Below are 17,473 nucleotides of genomic sequence, written 5' to 3' on the forward strand. Positions count from 1 at the left end.
ATGGGATAGTGAATGAATGTGTGTGGTTGGGTGGGACGTGTATGACTGTCCAAAGATGTGTAAATCGTTCATTTAATAGGTATATGAGGTTGAGTGTATGTGGAAACAGTTGTTTGAGTGAGTGAATCTCTTTATGGGTTTAGTGATGAGTAAATATATTTCCGAATAATATATAACAAAAAAACTAGAAATATAAAAGGCAGTGTATGTGACAGTTGTATATAAATAAGAATACCTAAGACTCAGTGATTGTATGAGTGACTGTATGGGTAACTATATACTTGTAATAGTGCTTTTATAACACACTAAGTATGACTTTCGAACTACATGAATAAATAAAGTGGTGTTTGTGTAAGTGGTTAGCTTAGTAGATATAAGTATGATCAATTGTTTGCATAAGTGAGTAGGATGTCTGCATAAGTGAATAGGATGTGTGCTGGTGTGTAATGTTGATATAGTTGTATAAGTATATTTAATAGTTTTCTATTGATCTTTGTTAGCATGTATGACTGAATGTGTACGTAAGTGTTTAGATGTGTGTGTAGATGTAGGAATCACTAAGTGGGTTTTTAGAAACTTGTATTGGGGTGTCATTGGTTTCAAACATGATACTCCATATTTTATAATGAGTCTTGAAAGGTTATGCTACTGTATGATGAGGTGTATCAGTTTGTCACATGGATGATGTCATCAGTGATGTCATTTGAAATGTCAACAGTGATGTCACTGATCATGTCATGAATGATGTAATTAGTGACATCATCAGCAGTGGATTGCGGGCGTGCGAGTTATAGTTAGTGCAACTTACTATAACGGGGGAATTTTAATGGTTTTATACGAGTGAAATGTCCAGCTAACTTTAACACCCCTAAAACCTATGTTTTTTTCAGTGAATTTCTAAGGTTTTTTAAATGCTAATTCCTAACTATAACATGTCTGAAACCTATGTTTTTTTCAGTGAATTTCTAAGGTGTTGTAAATGACAATTTTGTATTTGTTAGTTTTATTTTATCTATGCTGATTTTGTAAATTTTTTTAAACAGTTTATTTTTATATATTTTATTTTTTAAATTACATTATAATTACCTTATACATTACATTACAAAATATACATTCTCAGAATGAATTACTTTAGTTAAAATACTTTGCAAATAGGCAATAGACTTTTAAGTATAGTAGTTACAGTTAAAGCCCTGAAATTCAACTCCCCCGACATCCTGGCCAACTTAGTCACGCCCTATGTTCCCTCATGTCCGCTCCGCTCACTTGGTCAGCACCTGCTGGTGGTTCCTAGGTTTCGGAAGTTGCAGTCAGGAGGCCGTTCCTTTCGCAACAGGGCAGCGCACCTCAGGAACTCGCTGCCTACCCACATCCTGAGCCTCACCAACTACTTAGCTTTCAGGAAGGCCATTAAAACGTACCTGTTTCACACCGTGTAGTCTGCCCCTTTCCACCCTCCGTGTTAGTTGCTTGGCTGTCGGCGCCGGGACGCCCCTTTGCTGGGGCAGCTGTCGCACTCTACAAATCACAGTAACATAACATCACATCACTGGTGATATCATCCAGTGAATGTGGTTTGGTTCGATATTTAAATAAGTATTATATTTATATAGCAATCTGCCTTGAAGACTAAGTGGATGTATAAGTGTCTGACTGGAGGATTTAAGTAGCAATGTGATTGATTATCTAAGTGACTAATTTAATGTGTCTCACTAAATATATGGGATAGTGATTAAACTGTGTGAATACCTGTATCACTCTATCTTTTGTTGTGCAATCAACTACATAAGTTGGTTACTAGCTATGTGAAAGTCTATATTAGTTATGAATTAGTTAAGTGAGTATTTGTATGGGATAGTGGATGAATGTGTGTGGTTGGGTGGGACGTGTATGATTGTCCAAAGATGTGTAAATCGTTCATTTAATAGGTATATGAGGTTGAGTGTATGTGGAAACAGTTGTTTGAGTGAGTGAATCTCTTTATGGGTTTAGTGATGAGTAAATATATTTCTGAATAATATATAACAAAAAAACTAGAAATATAAAAGGCAGTGTATGTGACAGTTGTATATAAATAAGAATACCTAAGACTCAGTGATTGTATGAGTGACTGTATGGGTAACTATATACTTGTAATAGTGCTTTTATAACACACTAAGTATGACTTTCGAACTACATGAATAAATAAAGTGGTGTTTGTGTAAGTGGTTAGCTTAGTAGATATAAGTATGATCAATTGTTTGCATAAGTGAGTAGGATGTCTGCATAAGTGAATAGGATGTGTGCTGGTGTGTAATGTTGATGTAGTTGTATAAGTATATTTAATAGTTTTCTATTGATCTTTGTTAGCATGTATGACTGAATGTGTACGTAAGTGTTTAGATGTGTGTGTAGATGTAGGAATCACTAAGTGGGTTTTTAGAAACTTGTATTGGGGTGTCATTGGTTTCAAACATGATACTCCATATTTTATAATGAGTCTTGAAAGGTTATGCTACTGTATGATGAGGTGTATCAGTTTGTCACATGGATGATGTCATCAGTGATGTCATTTGAAATGTCAACAGTGATGTCACTGATCATGTCATGAATGATGTAATTAGTGACATCATCAGCAGTGGATTGCGGGCGTGCGAGTTATAGTTAGTGCAACTTACTATAACGGGAGAATTTTAATGGTTTTATACGAGTGAAATGTCCAGCTAACTTTAACACCCCTAAAACCTATGTTTTTTTCAGTGAATTTCTAAGGTTTTTTAAATGCTAATTCCTAACTATAACATGTCTGAAACCTATGTTTTTTTCAGTGAATTTCTAAGGTGTTGTAAATGACAATTTTGTATTTGTTAGTTTTATTTTATCTATACTGATTTTGTACATTTTTTTAAACAGTTTATTTTTATATATTTTATTTTTTAAATAACATTATAATTACCTTATACATTACATTACAAAATATACTTTCTCAGAATGAATTACTTTAGTTAAAATACTTTGCAAATAGGCAATAGACTTTTAAGTATAGTAGTTACAGTTGTTGCAATGGGCAACTCAATTTCAAACACATTGCAGCATTGAGGTCAATGTGAATTTCTAGTTAAATGTAATTAATTACTTTTTGGATTACTTTTGTAACCCCAAAACTAGATCCTAAATTCAGTCCTTAGACATCACCTGTGGACAGTTGAGTAAAAGCGTTTTGGTTACAATAATATTCCTTAAAAATCAGTATTGTATTTTAAAAGATTACAGAAACCTTTTCACATAGAATCACCAATGTTATACAATGGGAGGAAATTCACTTATCAGGTAAGTAGTGTTAACGTTACTTTTTCTTACTAAGTGGTGGATCCTGGTTCCAGCACGGGTGCATCTCCTGTAAACAGTCAAAAGAATGCGTTTAAGTCCTACAGGCAATTTTTAAGGAATATTTTTAGTTTGTGAAAATAGACACTTAAAATTTTTTCTGGTGAGAACCAGACAATGGATTCCTACGGAAGGAAATACAAGTTACTGGTAAGTACAGAATTACTTTTCAGGATCAGTACTGGGCTCAAAGAAGCAGTACTGAGGTCACCCCTGATAACAGGTGAGTAAGTCGGAATTCGTAGTTCTGCTGATTTTATGGGAATTTTTTAAAGTTCAAAAACTCCACGCTTAGAAGAATTTCCAAGTGAAACCAGTCAATGTTAGCCTATGAAAGAAAAGACCTAATGGGGACCCCAAGGATCTCAGTAATCTCTGCCCGATTTCTTTGCTGGCAGCACAAGGTAAAATGCTGGAGAAAGTAATCCAGCGTCAATTAAATCAGTTTATTGAAGATAACAAAATACTTCACGAGACGCAATCAGGCTTTAGACCCGGCTTTAGCACTGAAACAGCACTAATTGAGGTGGCAGAGTCAGTGAGGTGGTCGATGGATTCAGGAGACTCTACAATGCTGGTGCTCCTGGATCTATCGGCCGCTTTTGATACGGTTGACCACACGATACTGCTGTCGCGACTGGCTGAGATAGGCATCCAGGACCTGGCCCTGGAGTGGCTACAATCATATCTGACCCAGAGATCACAGAAGGTGGCACTGGGAGATGTTTCTTCAACACCAAAAGCCCTCACCTGCGGCATCCCACAGGGTTCGGCTCTTAGCCCACTTTTATTTAACATTTACCTGGCCCCGCTCTTCACGCTGATCGCCAACTGGGGGATTAAGGCAATATCATATGCCGATGACACCCAATTGGTGTTCCCATATTCAGAAGTGTCGGAGACATCTTTTCTGAGCTTCAAGGGCTGTCTCCAAGACGTGGCCTGTTGGATGAACACAAATAAACTAAAACTTAACGCCAATAAGACGGAGGTGATCTTTTTTGGCAAAGCCCCCCCCCTCCATCTGAATATTGGTGGCCGACAGAGATGGGTCAAGCCCCCTCGCCTGGCCACTCGGCTAAAAATTTAGGGGTACGATGGGATGACAATCTGTCCTTTGCACCTCACATTCAGCAAGTAACGGGCTGCTGTTTGAGTAAGCTGAGAAATCTTCGTAAGATCCTACGCCTTCTACCAGCAAGCTGCCGAAAAACCGTAATCCATGCCACAGTGACATCTAGGCTGGATTACGCCAATGGCCTATATCTGGGCTCACCAAAACGCGGCTGCGAGACTATTAATGCGGATCCCTTTTAAGCTTTCAGTCTCTCCGCATCTTCTTTCCCTTCATTGGCTGCCAGTAGCAAGCAGGATAAAATTCAAGGCACTTACATTGGCTTTTAGATCTCTGTACGGCAACTGTCCCAATTATTTGAAAGCACGACTGCCAAGGTACACTCAAGCTCGCTCCCTCAGATCCAACAAACGTGTTCAGATTGTAGTTCCTAGAGCAAAAAGAGCTCGACTGGGAGGACAAACTTTTTCGGCCAATGTGGCGGCACTTTGGAACTCCCTGCCCCCAGCTCTCCAACAGGCTCCTTCCGAATTATGTTTTAGGCGTTTGCTGAAAACCTGGCTATTCGCCCAACCGCGCTAGACACTGCCACTTCTAGTCCACATGGTCTGAATCCTACCTTGTTCATCTAGCGCCGAGACACCTCCTCGCGAGGTAGCTGTTCGCGCTCTACAAAATCCTGTATTATTATTATTATTATGGAAGGAAATTCAAGTAACTGGTAAGTACGGTTAGAGTTACCTTTCATGATCAGTACTGGGCTCAAAGATGCAGCACTAGGTTCTCTCCTGATAACGTGTGAGTAAATCGGAATTCCTAGTTCAGCTGATTTTAGAGGAATATTTGTATGTTTCAAAAATCAACACTTAAAAACATTTCTGCTGAAAGCCACACAATGGATTCCTATGGAAGGAAATACAAGTTACTGTAAGTACGCTTAGAATTACTTTTCAGGGTCAGTGCTGGTCTAAAAGATGCCGCACTGGGTTATCTCCTGATAACAGGTGAGTAAATCAGAATTCGTATTTCAGGTGATTTTAGAAGAATATTTGTACAATGGTGAAGGAAGGGAGCGGGGCCTGAGGTGACATGTGTGCAAACACGCCCTGTGGCGCATTTTAAGTTGCGGGATTAAGTGCTTTTGAATCCTGAGGTCCCCTGGGGGCCAACTAGCCTACCAGGTACCTTTAGTATGCGCCAGGGGGCTGCGTTGCAGAGAGGTGTTCAGAGGCCATGCCCCTTTTTACAACACTCAGAACGCAGCTCCTTGGCGCTTACTAGAGGTACCTGGTGGGCTAGTTGGCCCCCAGGGACCCTCAGTATTGACAAGGAATTAATTCCCCAACTTAAACCACGCCACAGGGACTGTTTGCACATATGTGAATTCAGGCTCCGCCCCCTCCCTTTACCACTGTGCAAACGTGCCCCGTGGCACGTTTTAAGTTGGGGGATTAACTCTCCTTGAATACTGAGGGTCCCTGGGATGCAACTAGCCCACCAGCTAACTCCAGTAGGCGCCACATAGCTGCATTGCAGAGAGGTGTAAAAAGGGGCGTGGCCTCAGAACACCTCTCTGCAACGCAGCCCCCTGGCACATATTGAAGGTACCTGGTGGGCTAGTTGGCCCCCAGGGACCCCCAGTATTCAAGTGGAATTTGTGCCCCCTCTGCAAACGCTAATTAAAACATTTGGAAGGGGGCCCGTTGCCCCCCTCCTGAGACCATAGTCTGCCCCAGGGACCCCATCCCCTGGGGCATGGGCCTTTTTTAATTTTTTTTTTTATTAGGTGGGGGCTGCCTTGCCCCCCTCCTGTGGCCACTTATGGCCATGAGGACCCCATCCCCCGGGCCGGCCCTTTTTTTATTTTTTATAAATGTTCTTTGGGGGGGGCGGCGAGAGGCCCCTCTCCTAGGCCACTAATAGCCCCGGGGACCCCATCCCCCGGGGCTGGCCCTCACCGTTGGGGACTGTGGGGATCGCCAATCCCCCCACTGTCCCGCCGGCTTCCCGCCTCCTGCGGGAGCCGGCATTGCTTTTCCACATTGGAAGCAGCTAACATGCTGCTGCCCATATGGAAAAGCAATCTGCTTTGCTTCATTGAAGCGAGAGCAGATTTCCCTGCTCTCACTTCAATGAAGCAAAGCAGTTTGCAATGGCAGGGTGGGAGCCGCGAGGCTACCGCCCTGCCTTTGCAAACAGCAGTGTCCCGGGGGTGGGCACCCCGGGACACTGCAGGAGCCGGCCCTTGGGGGTGGCGGTCCCCAGTGCCAACGAGGGCTCCAGGAGGGGGGCCGTGTAGCCCCCCTCCCACATTTTTCAGAAGCCCCGGGGGGTGGCAGTCCCCGGGGCTGAGGGGGCCTCAGAGCCCCCCACCCATTTCAAAGAAGCCCCAGGGGTGGCGGTCCCCGGGGCTGCAGGCGGGCCCGTGAGCCCCCCCACCCATTTCTAAGAAGCCCCGGGGGGTGGTGGTCCCCAGGGCTTGGGGGGCCTGGTTAGCCCCCTACCCATTTTGAACAAGCCCCGGGGGTGGCGGTCCCCGGGGCTGCGGGGGGGCCCCGTGAGCCCCCCACATATATTAACTAAGAGCCCCGAGGAGGCGGTCCCCAGGGATTGTGTGGGTTATTTATTTTAATAATGCCCCCGGATTTGGCCCCCCCCGGGGCAAGTTAAAATATTTAGCGCAGGAGACCGCGTTTCTATTTTTTTCCCATCGGTAGGATGCGCGGATCCTATGCGCATCCCGCGATTTGAAAAAAAAAATCATAATTTTTGGGCCCTGGGGGTCCTTGTGGGATCCCCTGAGCAGGCCTAGGGAGTCAGGGTGTGTCTACCCTGCCCCCTTTCCACGTTTTGCGATGTTTTTTCTTTGGTTTCTTGTGCCTCGGTTCTACCGAGGCACAAGATGACTGCCAACGCTTCCTGATTTGGAGCGTTGACAGCCAATTAAAATACAGCTTGTGCACGGCAGGGTGCGTGCAGGCTGCGCTTAGGGTACGCAGACCCTCTGAGCCCATAGATATACAAATGACTTTAACTGTCATTTTCTCCGGAACTACTGAACGGATTTACACCAAATACGCAAGTCTGAACCAAGGACTACCTCTTTGGCAAATTTGGTGTAATTCCGTTCAGCAGTTCGGGCTGTAGCTGCGGCTAAAGGTCCTATGGGAAATTGCATGGAGAAAAAGCGTTTTGGGACCCCCCTTTTTTGTCGGCCACCGCTTGATGAATCATCGTGAAAATTTCAGGATAGGAGAGGACCGGAGCTGGCCAAAAGTTTGGAAAATTTTGTGCAGACTCGTCAATCGGCGCCAAAGTTATTTCAAATAGAATGTTGCGGATTTCCTATGGGTAATAGGTCCCAACTATAACTACCTACTGGCGACCGCCAGTAGGTAATATACATACCATCAATTATCACTCAAAGGTGCTTCCAGGCACCAAGACGAGAAACGGACAACTCCAATACGCTGATTCTGCTTGTCAAAGTTTAGTTTTTATTTTTTCAAATATTGGCAGTGCAAAAGGTCATTACGCATATCAAACGAAGAAACCCACAGTTGGAGGCCCACACGCAGCGTACACAATTCTTTATTCCGCCAGGCAGCACAGAAAACCACTTCATGGGCTGCCTGGCGGAATAAAACATTAACTCTTAGCTCAACAAAGATAAATGTAAATTTGCTATTTTGTTTGGTTGGGGAAGAATCTTCAGTTTGCTTATCTATTTTACAAATAAATGTGTGAATCTTGTTTTATCTCCTCTAAGAAATACAGGTTTTTAATGCTATATCTTGGTAGTCACTTACGAATGATTTTTTTTACCAATGTATTTTAGGTCTGTACTGTTATGCTGTATGATTCCTTAATCCCAATTATCCCTCCTCTCTTTTTTCAGCTAATATGTGTTTTACTACATACTTTTTAAAGACTTTGTATTCCTACTTAATGTAGGTCATGCTTATTATAAAATCTTAATAAAAATCTTTGAACTTGGGAAGAGTGCTCTCTCTTATCCCAGTCTAGAAGGAGGTGGTCTTAATCACAGGTATTTTCTGTGAATCATTTCCTGTTGGCCAAATTATGTGATCTTAACTCTACAACTACCTTAGGGTTATTTTTGTTCTTTAAGTCGCTTTAGGTAAACCATATCACCCAATGTTTGAGCCTGTTATACTTTTGCTTGTCTAAAATCAACCCATAAACAGGAGCACACATGGCTATATCAATTTTTCATTCCAAAAAGTAAGTGCAAAAAACTACTTGTCCTTTGCTGGGAAAAGAAAACACATGGGCAATACACAAATTTGTTGCAAAATTGGACTTATCGTAATGTATTTCAGATTCAGAAAATTGATGGTCTCATCTCCTACCGGGACCCCCATTTCTGGCGTCACTCGGCTAGTGTTGTTGCAGGAACCATACATGTGCAGGTGATGTCCGATGTCGTGGAGCAAAGAGTTGTCCAACAGGTAACATAGAGAATTACTTTTTGTAATAACACTGTATCATGTTCTTTTGTATAATTCACCTTAAGAAAGTTTAGAGTACTCAGCCATTAATATTGTTTTGCCATCCTTGTAAAACAGTTATGCAAGCAGTTGAAAGTTGTTGCCAATGAGTTGTGTTCTGATTTCAAATGGCAGTGTAGCCTAAGCCACTTGTCTTCTGGTATTAGGCCCAGGGCTAGATATTTGTCAGTGTCTGCCACCGTACCCAGTGAGTTAGTACTAAATTTGCACAGATAAGTGGTTCACTTATTTAATGGAAGTCAAAATTGAATATGTCTGGCTGTCTGAAAGTTTTTGAACATTATTTGATGTTTTGAAAACGAGATCTCACGGTAACGAGAATGGCACTGCATGCAAAGAAACCAGAAAAAGTGATCAATATTTTTGTACCTGGTGCTAGGTTTAAGCATAAATCTGGTAGATATCAACATCCTCTAAGAGGACACTGTTGGGTAAGCAAATAGACCTGATCATTTAATAAACTCAACCCATCTATGGTGGCGTTTAATACCCTGCAGGGCTTTACTATGAATAGAGAAAATGAGAGATATTGTAAATCATTTTTTTGCAGTTATTTTTTTCCGTATATTTAACAGCCTTGATCCCTAAAGTCAGTTACGCCTTACTAAGGTAATATCAAGGTTGCCCTGCAGCAATAAATGTGTGCATATGTGTTTTAGTACAATTTCTGAAAATAAATTCATTTGTTTTCACTAGCAAGGTGTGTGTATAAAATTATATATATATATATATATCAAAAAGTACCACAGTTGGGGGCGTGGCTTGGTCAGCCAACATGGCAGGCGCAGCTTGAATAAGCTCTGCACGTCCACCTCTAATCCGTCACTTATCCTGCATATATCGTCTTGGTGCAGCTCATCCGAAGACCGAAGAACTCCCTATTCGCTGCACCTGGTGAATTGGGCCTAGTGCCACTGGCCCTTCGAGATGACACTGCCGAGGCAGGATTGGTGACAGGGCCTTGAGGTGAGGAGTTTGGTGGCACAGGGGGACCAAGGCAAGAGCGGCGGGTGTACCTGCCTCCGCCGGGGCCCGTTGTAGTGCGGCGTCCTTCCCTTCACCAGCTGCCATGGTTGTGGGAGGGTCCCGTCTGCCCAGTTTGATTGTCGCTGGGGCCGCGTGGTTCGCTCGGGCTGGGGTTCGGTCGGTGGGGGGGCGACCGCCCTGGGCCACTGGGGGTGGGGGGCATGGCTCACCGGGAACTGGCGTTGAGACACTGCTGCCCCGGCCACAAAGGAGCAGCGCTGCATGTACCTGGTGCCTGGAGGCACAAGCCACCATCCTTGGCTGAATTCGACATGGCAGGCATAGGGCCCAGGCTCCGGCCCCTGCTTTGACCACAGAGGCACATGGAACATCCTCCTGGTGCTTCCTACGGATCATTGTGTTTGGGTCCGGGCCTTGCTTACCCCTACCGCGGGCATTTCTTGGTTGATATGGGGCACCACTACTAGGGCTGAGGTGCGGGGGTATACCTTGGAGCCGCCCAGCTGGAAGACAGGGCGAGTGTTCATAAGGTACCCTACAGGCAAAGGGGACCCAAAGTGTGCCTGACTCCTGCGCAAATTAAGAAGGCCGCCCTGCAAAGTGGGGGTTTCCGGGGCGTGAGTGGCGGGTGGTCGGAGAGATAGGTCCTGATAGAGGACCCAGAAGTGAAACCAAATACTGAACAGTGATCCCCCGAAGTGACTGAGGTGATTGCTCATGATGGGGAAGGATAAGCCTGGCACCATAGGTTCGAACTGCCTATTCGCTGCACCCAGTGAATTGGGCCTAGTGCCACTGGCCCTTCGAGATGACACTGCTGAGGCCGGATTGGTGACAGGGCCTTGAGGTGAGGAGTTTGGTGGCACAGGGGGACCAAGGCGAGAGCGGCGGGTGTACCTGCCTCCGCCGGGGCCCTTTGTAGTACAGCGTCCTTCCCTCCGCCAGCTGCCATGGTTGTGGGAGGGTCCCGTCTGCCCAGTTTGATTGTCGCTGAGGCCGCGGGGTTCGCTCGGGCTGGGGTTCGGTCGGTGGGGGGGGCGACCGCCCCGGGCCACTGGGGGTGGGGGGCATGGCTCACTGGGAACTGGCGTTGAGACACTGCTGTCCCAGCCACAAAGGAGCAGCGCTGCATGTAACTGGTTGCCGGAGGCACAAGCCACCATCCTTGGCTGAATTCGACTTGGCAGGCATAGGGCCCACGCTCCGGCCCCTGCTTTGACCACAGAGGCACATGGAACATCCTCCTGGGGCTTCCTACGGATCTTTGTGTTGGCATTTTTTGGCTGATATGGGGCACCACTACTAGGGCTGAGGTGCGGGGGTATACCTTGGAACCGCCCAGCTGGAAGACAGGGCGAGTGTTCATAAGGTACCCTACAGGCAAAGGGGACCCATAGTGTGCCTGACTCCTTTGCAAATTAAGAAGGCTGCCCTGCAAAGTGGGGGTTTCCGGGCCGTGAGTGGCAGGTGGTCCGGAGAGATAGGTCCTGATAGAGGACCCAGAAGTGAAACCAAATACTGAACAGTGATCCCCCGAAGTGACTGAGGTGATTGCTCATGATGGGGAAGGATAAACCTGGCACCATAGGTTCGAAGCAAACGCCTTGGACCAATACGCCACAATAGCGAGTGGTGGTTCCACACCTGGCCCTCTACCAGATAATGCAGCTCTGTTAGTGGCCATCACAGAAATGAGGGACAAGCTGGAGGCTAAGATTGGCGCTTTGGGCACCGAAGTCTCTTTCCTCCGTCAAGACCTGAAGAAAGTGGTGGACCGTATCACAGAAGCCGAGACACAGGTGTCCTCTGTGGAAGATGTGACGATCCTCCAGCAGCGCGTCAATAAATTGGCGGCCATTTCCCATGAGCTAGCCACCCGGGTTGCAGATGCAGAAAGCTGCGCAAGGCGCAATAAACTACGCTTTGTTGGGTTCCTGGAGGGATGCAAGGGTAACTATATGAGCCGCTTCCTTACCTCTTGGCTTAGAGATTTGCTATCTGCGTAACAGCTGTCCACGTGCTTCATGGTCGAGAGAGCCCACCGGGCACTCACATGGAAACCACCCCCTGGGGAACATCCACGGTCAGTTATCGCCAAGCTGCTCAACTACCCGGATAGAGATGCTGTGTTGCAGTTCGCTCGGTCGCACAGAGATAAACTCATTTTTGACTAAATTTTTGACTCCAGGCCCATAATGATTACACCTGTTTCTTCCAGCAGCAAAGGCAGTCCTTCACCGCAGCAAAAAAAGAGTCTACGAGACCTGAATATCTCAAGTATGCTGCTTTATCAGGCTCCGTGTTGTATATAGCTCTGAGACTCACTTCTTTGACTCCCCTGAAGCGGTCTTTGCCTGGTCTGATAAACGGGCATATCTGAAGCCTCACTCCCCGCCGCCGTTAGAGTCGGACTCTTCCAGGGGCTCGCAAATGAATAGACCACGTAGGATGAAATCCTAACCACGGCATTGTTCTGGTTCTACACGACGATCCTCCAGCCCTGAGCTTGCGTCTTGAATAATCTACAGCCTGCGTGGCTTCCACTTGATTGTGTTTGATTTATTGCAGTTTGGAATTATCTCATCTATTCTGCACCGAGTTGAGGTGGACACTGTGCACTGTGGCTGACCTGTCCTGGACACTTATATCCCATTGTTAATGTTATATGGGAATTTTGGGGTCCATTGGAGGGAGCCCTGGGATCTGCATTTTGGGTCAAGGCTGTTTCTTACTGCAACAGATGCTCCGATTTCTTGGTAGTGTTGGGGCGGGGGCGGGGGGGGCGTTTCTGGATTTAGCGTTCTGTCGTTTCCAGTTTTCTCCATGCACGCAGGTGCGTATTCCACTCTCCATTTGGCCGGCCAGTTTAATTGTCCTACACTTCACATATGGCCACACCGCCTGCTGTCTCCCACATGTGTGATCTAACGGTAATAACGTGGAACGTCCGAGGGCTGCTTAACATAATAAAAAGAGGGGCTGTTCTGCAACAGGCCAAACGCTATGGAGCACACATTCTCCTCCTACAGGAAGCTCATTTATTGGGTAATAAGGCTCCGTGGTTTGGTTATCTGCAGGTGTATGCGTGAATCACTGGGGGTTCTCGAGGAACAGCCATTCTCATTCACCGCTGTGTTCCATACATCCATATTAAACACCGAGCTGATCCCGGGAACGATATGCCCTTTTGTCGGGCACACTCTATAGGGAAACACTTAATCTGAGCAGCATTTATGCACCCCCCACCTTTGGGTAACACGTTTATGGAAAGCATTAGTCGTCAGTCGGGCGAACTCCCAGAGGGCCTATCCCTTCTGGGAGGCGACTGGAATAACACTATGACACTGCTAGATAGGAGACGGGTATCGGGTGTGGGTTCTTCCGCCTCGGCCTCTAAGTTGTCATTACTTCCTAGGGCATTGGGATGGGCAGACATATGGCGAGAATACCATTCCACTGAGACAGGTTATACATACACGTCCACGGTTCATAGTTCCATGTCTCGCCTAGATTACATATTTACACCACAACCCTACATCCCTAGGTTTTCCCAGGTCTACCACCTTCCTAGGGGGTAGTCTGACCATTCCCAGGTCTGGGTGACACTTCAGTTGCACTTCTCGAAGCCCCTCTTCAGGTGGCGAATGGCCCCATGGGACCTCCAAGATCCTGACTATCAAGAGTGCCTATGCTCAGCACTTCAAGAATATCTCAATCTGAACACCGACTCAGCTCCGTCCAAAGAGGCCCTCTGGGAAGCACGTAAGACCATACTTAGAGGGGTGGTTATTAGTTAGAGGTCAAATGACAAACGAAAACCCTCCGCTGAGAGGGTAGAGCTGAAAACCCAATGTGCATCACTAGAAGCGCAATACACGTTGGATCCCAGTCCCACCATTCACTGTAACCTATCCCTCACACAACAGCTGCACCAACACCTTATAGACGAGGCGAAAGATATCTGGTTGGCATCCCAAAACCGAATATACCAGTGTGGGGACAAATCGAGAAAAATGCTACATATGCTGTCAGACAGGGAGCACCCCAGCCATAGTCCCAACCATTAGAGGTGGTGATGAAGTCCTATATACGTCCCCTGCAGAAGTGGTTACAGAATTTGCACTTCATTTCTCCACACTATACGCACGGCGGGAACAGCTTTCGGAGTACCTCATAGCAGAATTCCTTTGAGACATGCCCCCCCAGAGATTGACAGATCAGATGCGAGACCACTTAGATTCCCCCATTACCTTGGACGACTTAACAGTGGCACTAACTGTGATCCGGCCCGGCCTTGGTCCTAATGGGTTCCCCATAGAATTCCTCTGCTCTAATATGTCCACGTTGGGTCCACATCTGTTAGACACAATACACAAGGCCCTTGATAGGCAACTGTTACTCAGGGACTGGCACCAAGCTGAGATAGTCCTCTTAAAGCCTGGTCGCCCTCCAGAAGATTCATCCTCATACGGTCCTATCTCCCTAATTAATTTTGAATCCAAATTCCTGGGGAAAGTTCTGGCAGATCATCTGCGGACCTGCATTCAAGATCTCATCCACCTGGATCAATCTGGTTTTATGCAACACCGAACCATCCACCATACTATTCTCCGGGTCCATAATGCTATAGTATTGGCCCAGGAGCGAGGACGCCCTGCAGCCATACTCCTTGCCGATATAGACTAGGCCTTTGACTTCCTGAGTTGGGAGTATTTATTCCAGCTTTTGGAGGTGAGCAACTTCGACCCGCGTTTTCCGGCATATGTACGCCTGCTTTACACAGAACCTATGGCCTCAGTGCGTATCGCCGGTCATCGCTCTCCATTTTTTCCCCATCTGCCGCGGCACGCGACAGGGCTGTCCCCACTCCTATACCCCTTGGCGGTAGAACCCCTAGCGATATGGGTTCGCCAAGATCCGGTTCTCCAAGGTTTTGACTGGCCAAGATCACAACCAGATCTTATAGCATTATATGCAGACGATGTCTTATTGTTCATGACGGATCCATGGATCTCGAGCCCAAGTATTTTGCTAATTCTTCGAGTCTTTGGCCAGACCACCAGCCTTCATACCAACCCTCCAAAGCAGTGTTGTTCCCAGTTTGCGGAAAGCAGGGTAGAGGTACATGGGCGTCCCAGCTCAAACATGCTACAGTCTGTTTACAATATTTGGGTATATATAAATGTCTCCCTGCCCCAAGACGTCCTGGATATGCAATATGAACACTCTCCTTGTCCTGCTCCGTGATGAAACATCCTTATGGTCTTCACTACCTCTCTCACTGTATGGGCGATCTGCGATTTTTTTAAATGGTTTCTCTCCCTAGGATGCTTTACCAACTCCAAAACTTCTCATATCTTATACCGAGGTCATGGTTCGCGCAAATAAATGCTATATGTGAGAAGTTGGCCCGATATGCAGTGTTCACTATTCTAGTGACCACTATGCATCGGTCCAAACAACCCTTATGGTGATTGGTTGTAAGTCAACCTTAAACCAGCTATCCTAGTAGCGTGGATACGAGCAGTCTTCGGGCTAAACTCTAGAGGGCGTGTTAAGCCAGCTGTTATACCATCACATACCCCTTGAACACCAAGTGAAAGGACACCACACAAGTGTTATGAAAATAAACAGTATATTTATTAGAATCACAACAGCCCTGTACTCTTTATGAGGACAGGGTACTAAGCACAGAACAAAACTCTTAGGAAAATACTTCAAGTGCACAATCAATACAAATGCCCGAGGGCACGGAAAGTTTAGTGGTCTCGGGCGGACCCGATAAGGCAAGTCGGAAGCGAGGGACTCAGGACCCTTAAGTAAGGAGGCTATGCGGGCACCGAAATGCCGGAGTTACCTAGCCACAAGGGCTGCGGCTGCACAAGTCTTACAGGCGTCGGGGGTCTTCGCTGACGAGCCAGGAGCCGGAAGGAAGGAGTTGCTGGCCGGCGACCAGTGAAGAATAGTTCGTAGCGATCCAAGCCTGGATCAGAGATCGATGATACCTGAAAGCAGAGGGGACCAAGTTCGTACTACTAGCCAGTAGTCAGAGGGTACCAGGAAGGCACCGGATGGCCGTCACCTCGACTAGGTGAGTGGGTGACGCTAGGCTCTGCAGTCTCACGGACCAGGAGGCGTTGTCGGCGACCAGGATGGAGGTGCGAGCTGTCCCACGAAGGTTGATGCTGTCGGCGTCGCTAGGCCCAGTATTGGGGCAACAAGCCTTGGCAGATTTCAGGGCCACGTGGTGGGCCTAAAATGGCGTCTTGAGTGGACCAGGAGGGTCCGGGGTGCTCCTCTCGTAAAAGGGAGCAAAGGCCGGTCTGGAGCAACCAGACCAGCAGCGTTGGTTGTCGGATGTCGTCAAGAAGGTCACAAGCCAGCGGCTAGTGATCGGACAACGGGCTGAGCGACGAGCAGAAGGGCCCCACGCAGATCGTGGAGATGCTGGGAGGCTGCACTTTGGTGCTGGAGCTGCTCAGAGTCGGGGCTTCTTGGACCCCAGAGCACTCACCCGAGGATTCCTTCGGTGGTCGTTCTGGATTAAGAAAGAGTGCAGGTTTTGATGATGGCCGGTCCCTCGAGGTCTCGTCGCACCCACAGATCTCAGCTGAGCTGACGATGTGGGTAGAGGTCAGAGGTGCCAGGGAAGCCGGTTCTCGTCGAGCGGGGTCGTCGGATTCCTGAGGAAGGACTTGCAGCAAACCGCAGAGTTCTTAGACGGTGCCTGCGGATGCAGGGTGACTACTCCTTAGCCACAAGGGAGAAATCTTGAGAAGAGTCTCGAATGTCCTTTCGTAGAAAGTAGTTCTTGATTCAAAGATGATCAGATTTGGAAGGGTCCCCGCTCCGGCCTTTATCCTAAAGAAAGGGGTGGATACATGACTAGGTCCTGCCCTAGGGGTGGGACCAGTAAGGGGGGTAGTTACACCCCTCTCCCCTGCCGGACTTTCCCCAAGTCAGGGGCTGCGCGCCCCTGGAACTGGTTCTAGCCGGCAGATGCGTAGTGAGCACCGGGGTGCCACTCCGCAGTCACCTTCTTGCAAAGCCCTACCTACCCAGAATACACAAAACCATGTCTGGGATGGTGCGAACACCGCCCCTGACAGGAAACCCTTTGTCCAAGCTCTCCTCGCTGGAAGGACTCCCAGCAGCAGGAGGTCAGACTCGTGTCTGTGGTGGCAGCATCCATTTTGTGGAGCTGAGGCTTCAGTTAACTTTAACCGGGGTTCACAGTTACGTACATGTCGTGTCCCTCTAGAAGGGCGGAATGCTAACCTCGTCGCCAGAATTGGTGAGGGGGCAGCATCCCGATTCGTATGACACCTTACTCGACATGTCTTGATAACGCTATACCGAAGTTACCGATATGGTACGCGTTATCATGGAACAGCCATTGGGTCTTGGTTCTGCAAGCTGCAACCGGGCTCGGCTCGTGCCAGAGCCCAATTCACACGGTTCCATGCACTCTGCCTTCAGGATTGTCAAGGCCTGCCATAGGAGTGACTGATAG

At 47.2% G+C, this 17,473-nt stretch overlaps 1 protein-coding gene across 1 annotated transcript in view; it reads left to right on the top strand.

Annotated features, from left to right (window-relative positions):
• Positions 1 to 17,473, top strand: part of SLC30A5 (solute carrier family 30 member 5) — a 238,017-nt gene that overhangs the window by 211,353 nt on the left and 9,191 nt on the right. The window contains exon 15 of the mRNA XM_086960714.1: positions 8,785 to 8,913. Within this exon, the coding sequence (XP_086816840.1) occupies positions 8,785 to 8,913 (129 nt within the window). The remainder of the gene's footprint in view (positions 1 to 8,784; positions 8,914 to 17,473) is intronic.

Source organism: Lissotriton vulgaris, chromosome 3_1 (assembly GCF_964263255.1).
Source record: "Lissotriton vulgaris chromosome 3_1, aLisVul1.2, whole genome shotgun sequence".
Classification (NCBI taxonomy): domain Eukaryota; kingdom Metazoa; phylum Chordata; class Amphibia; order Caudata; family Salamandridae; genus Lissotriton; species Lissotriton vulgaris.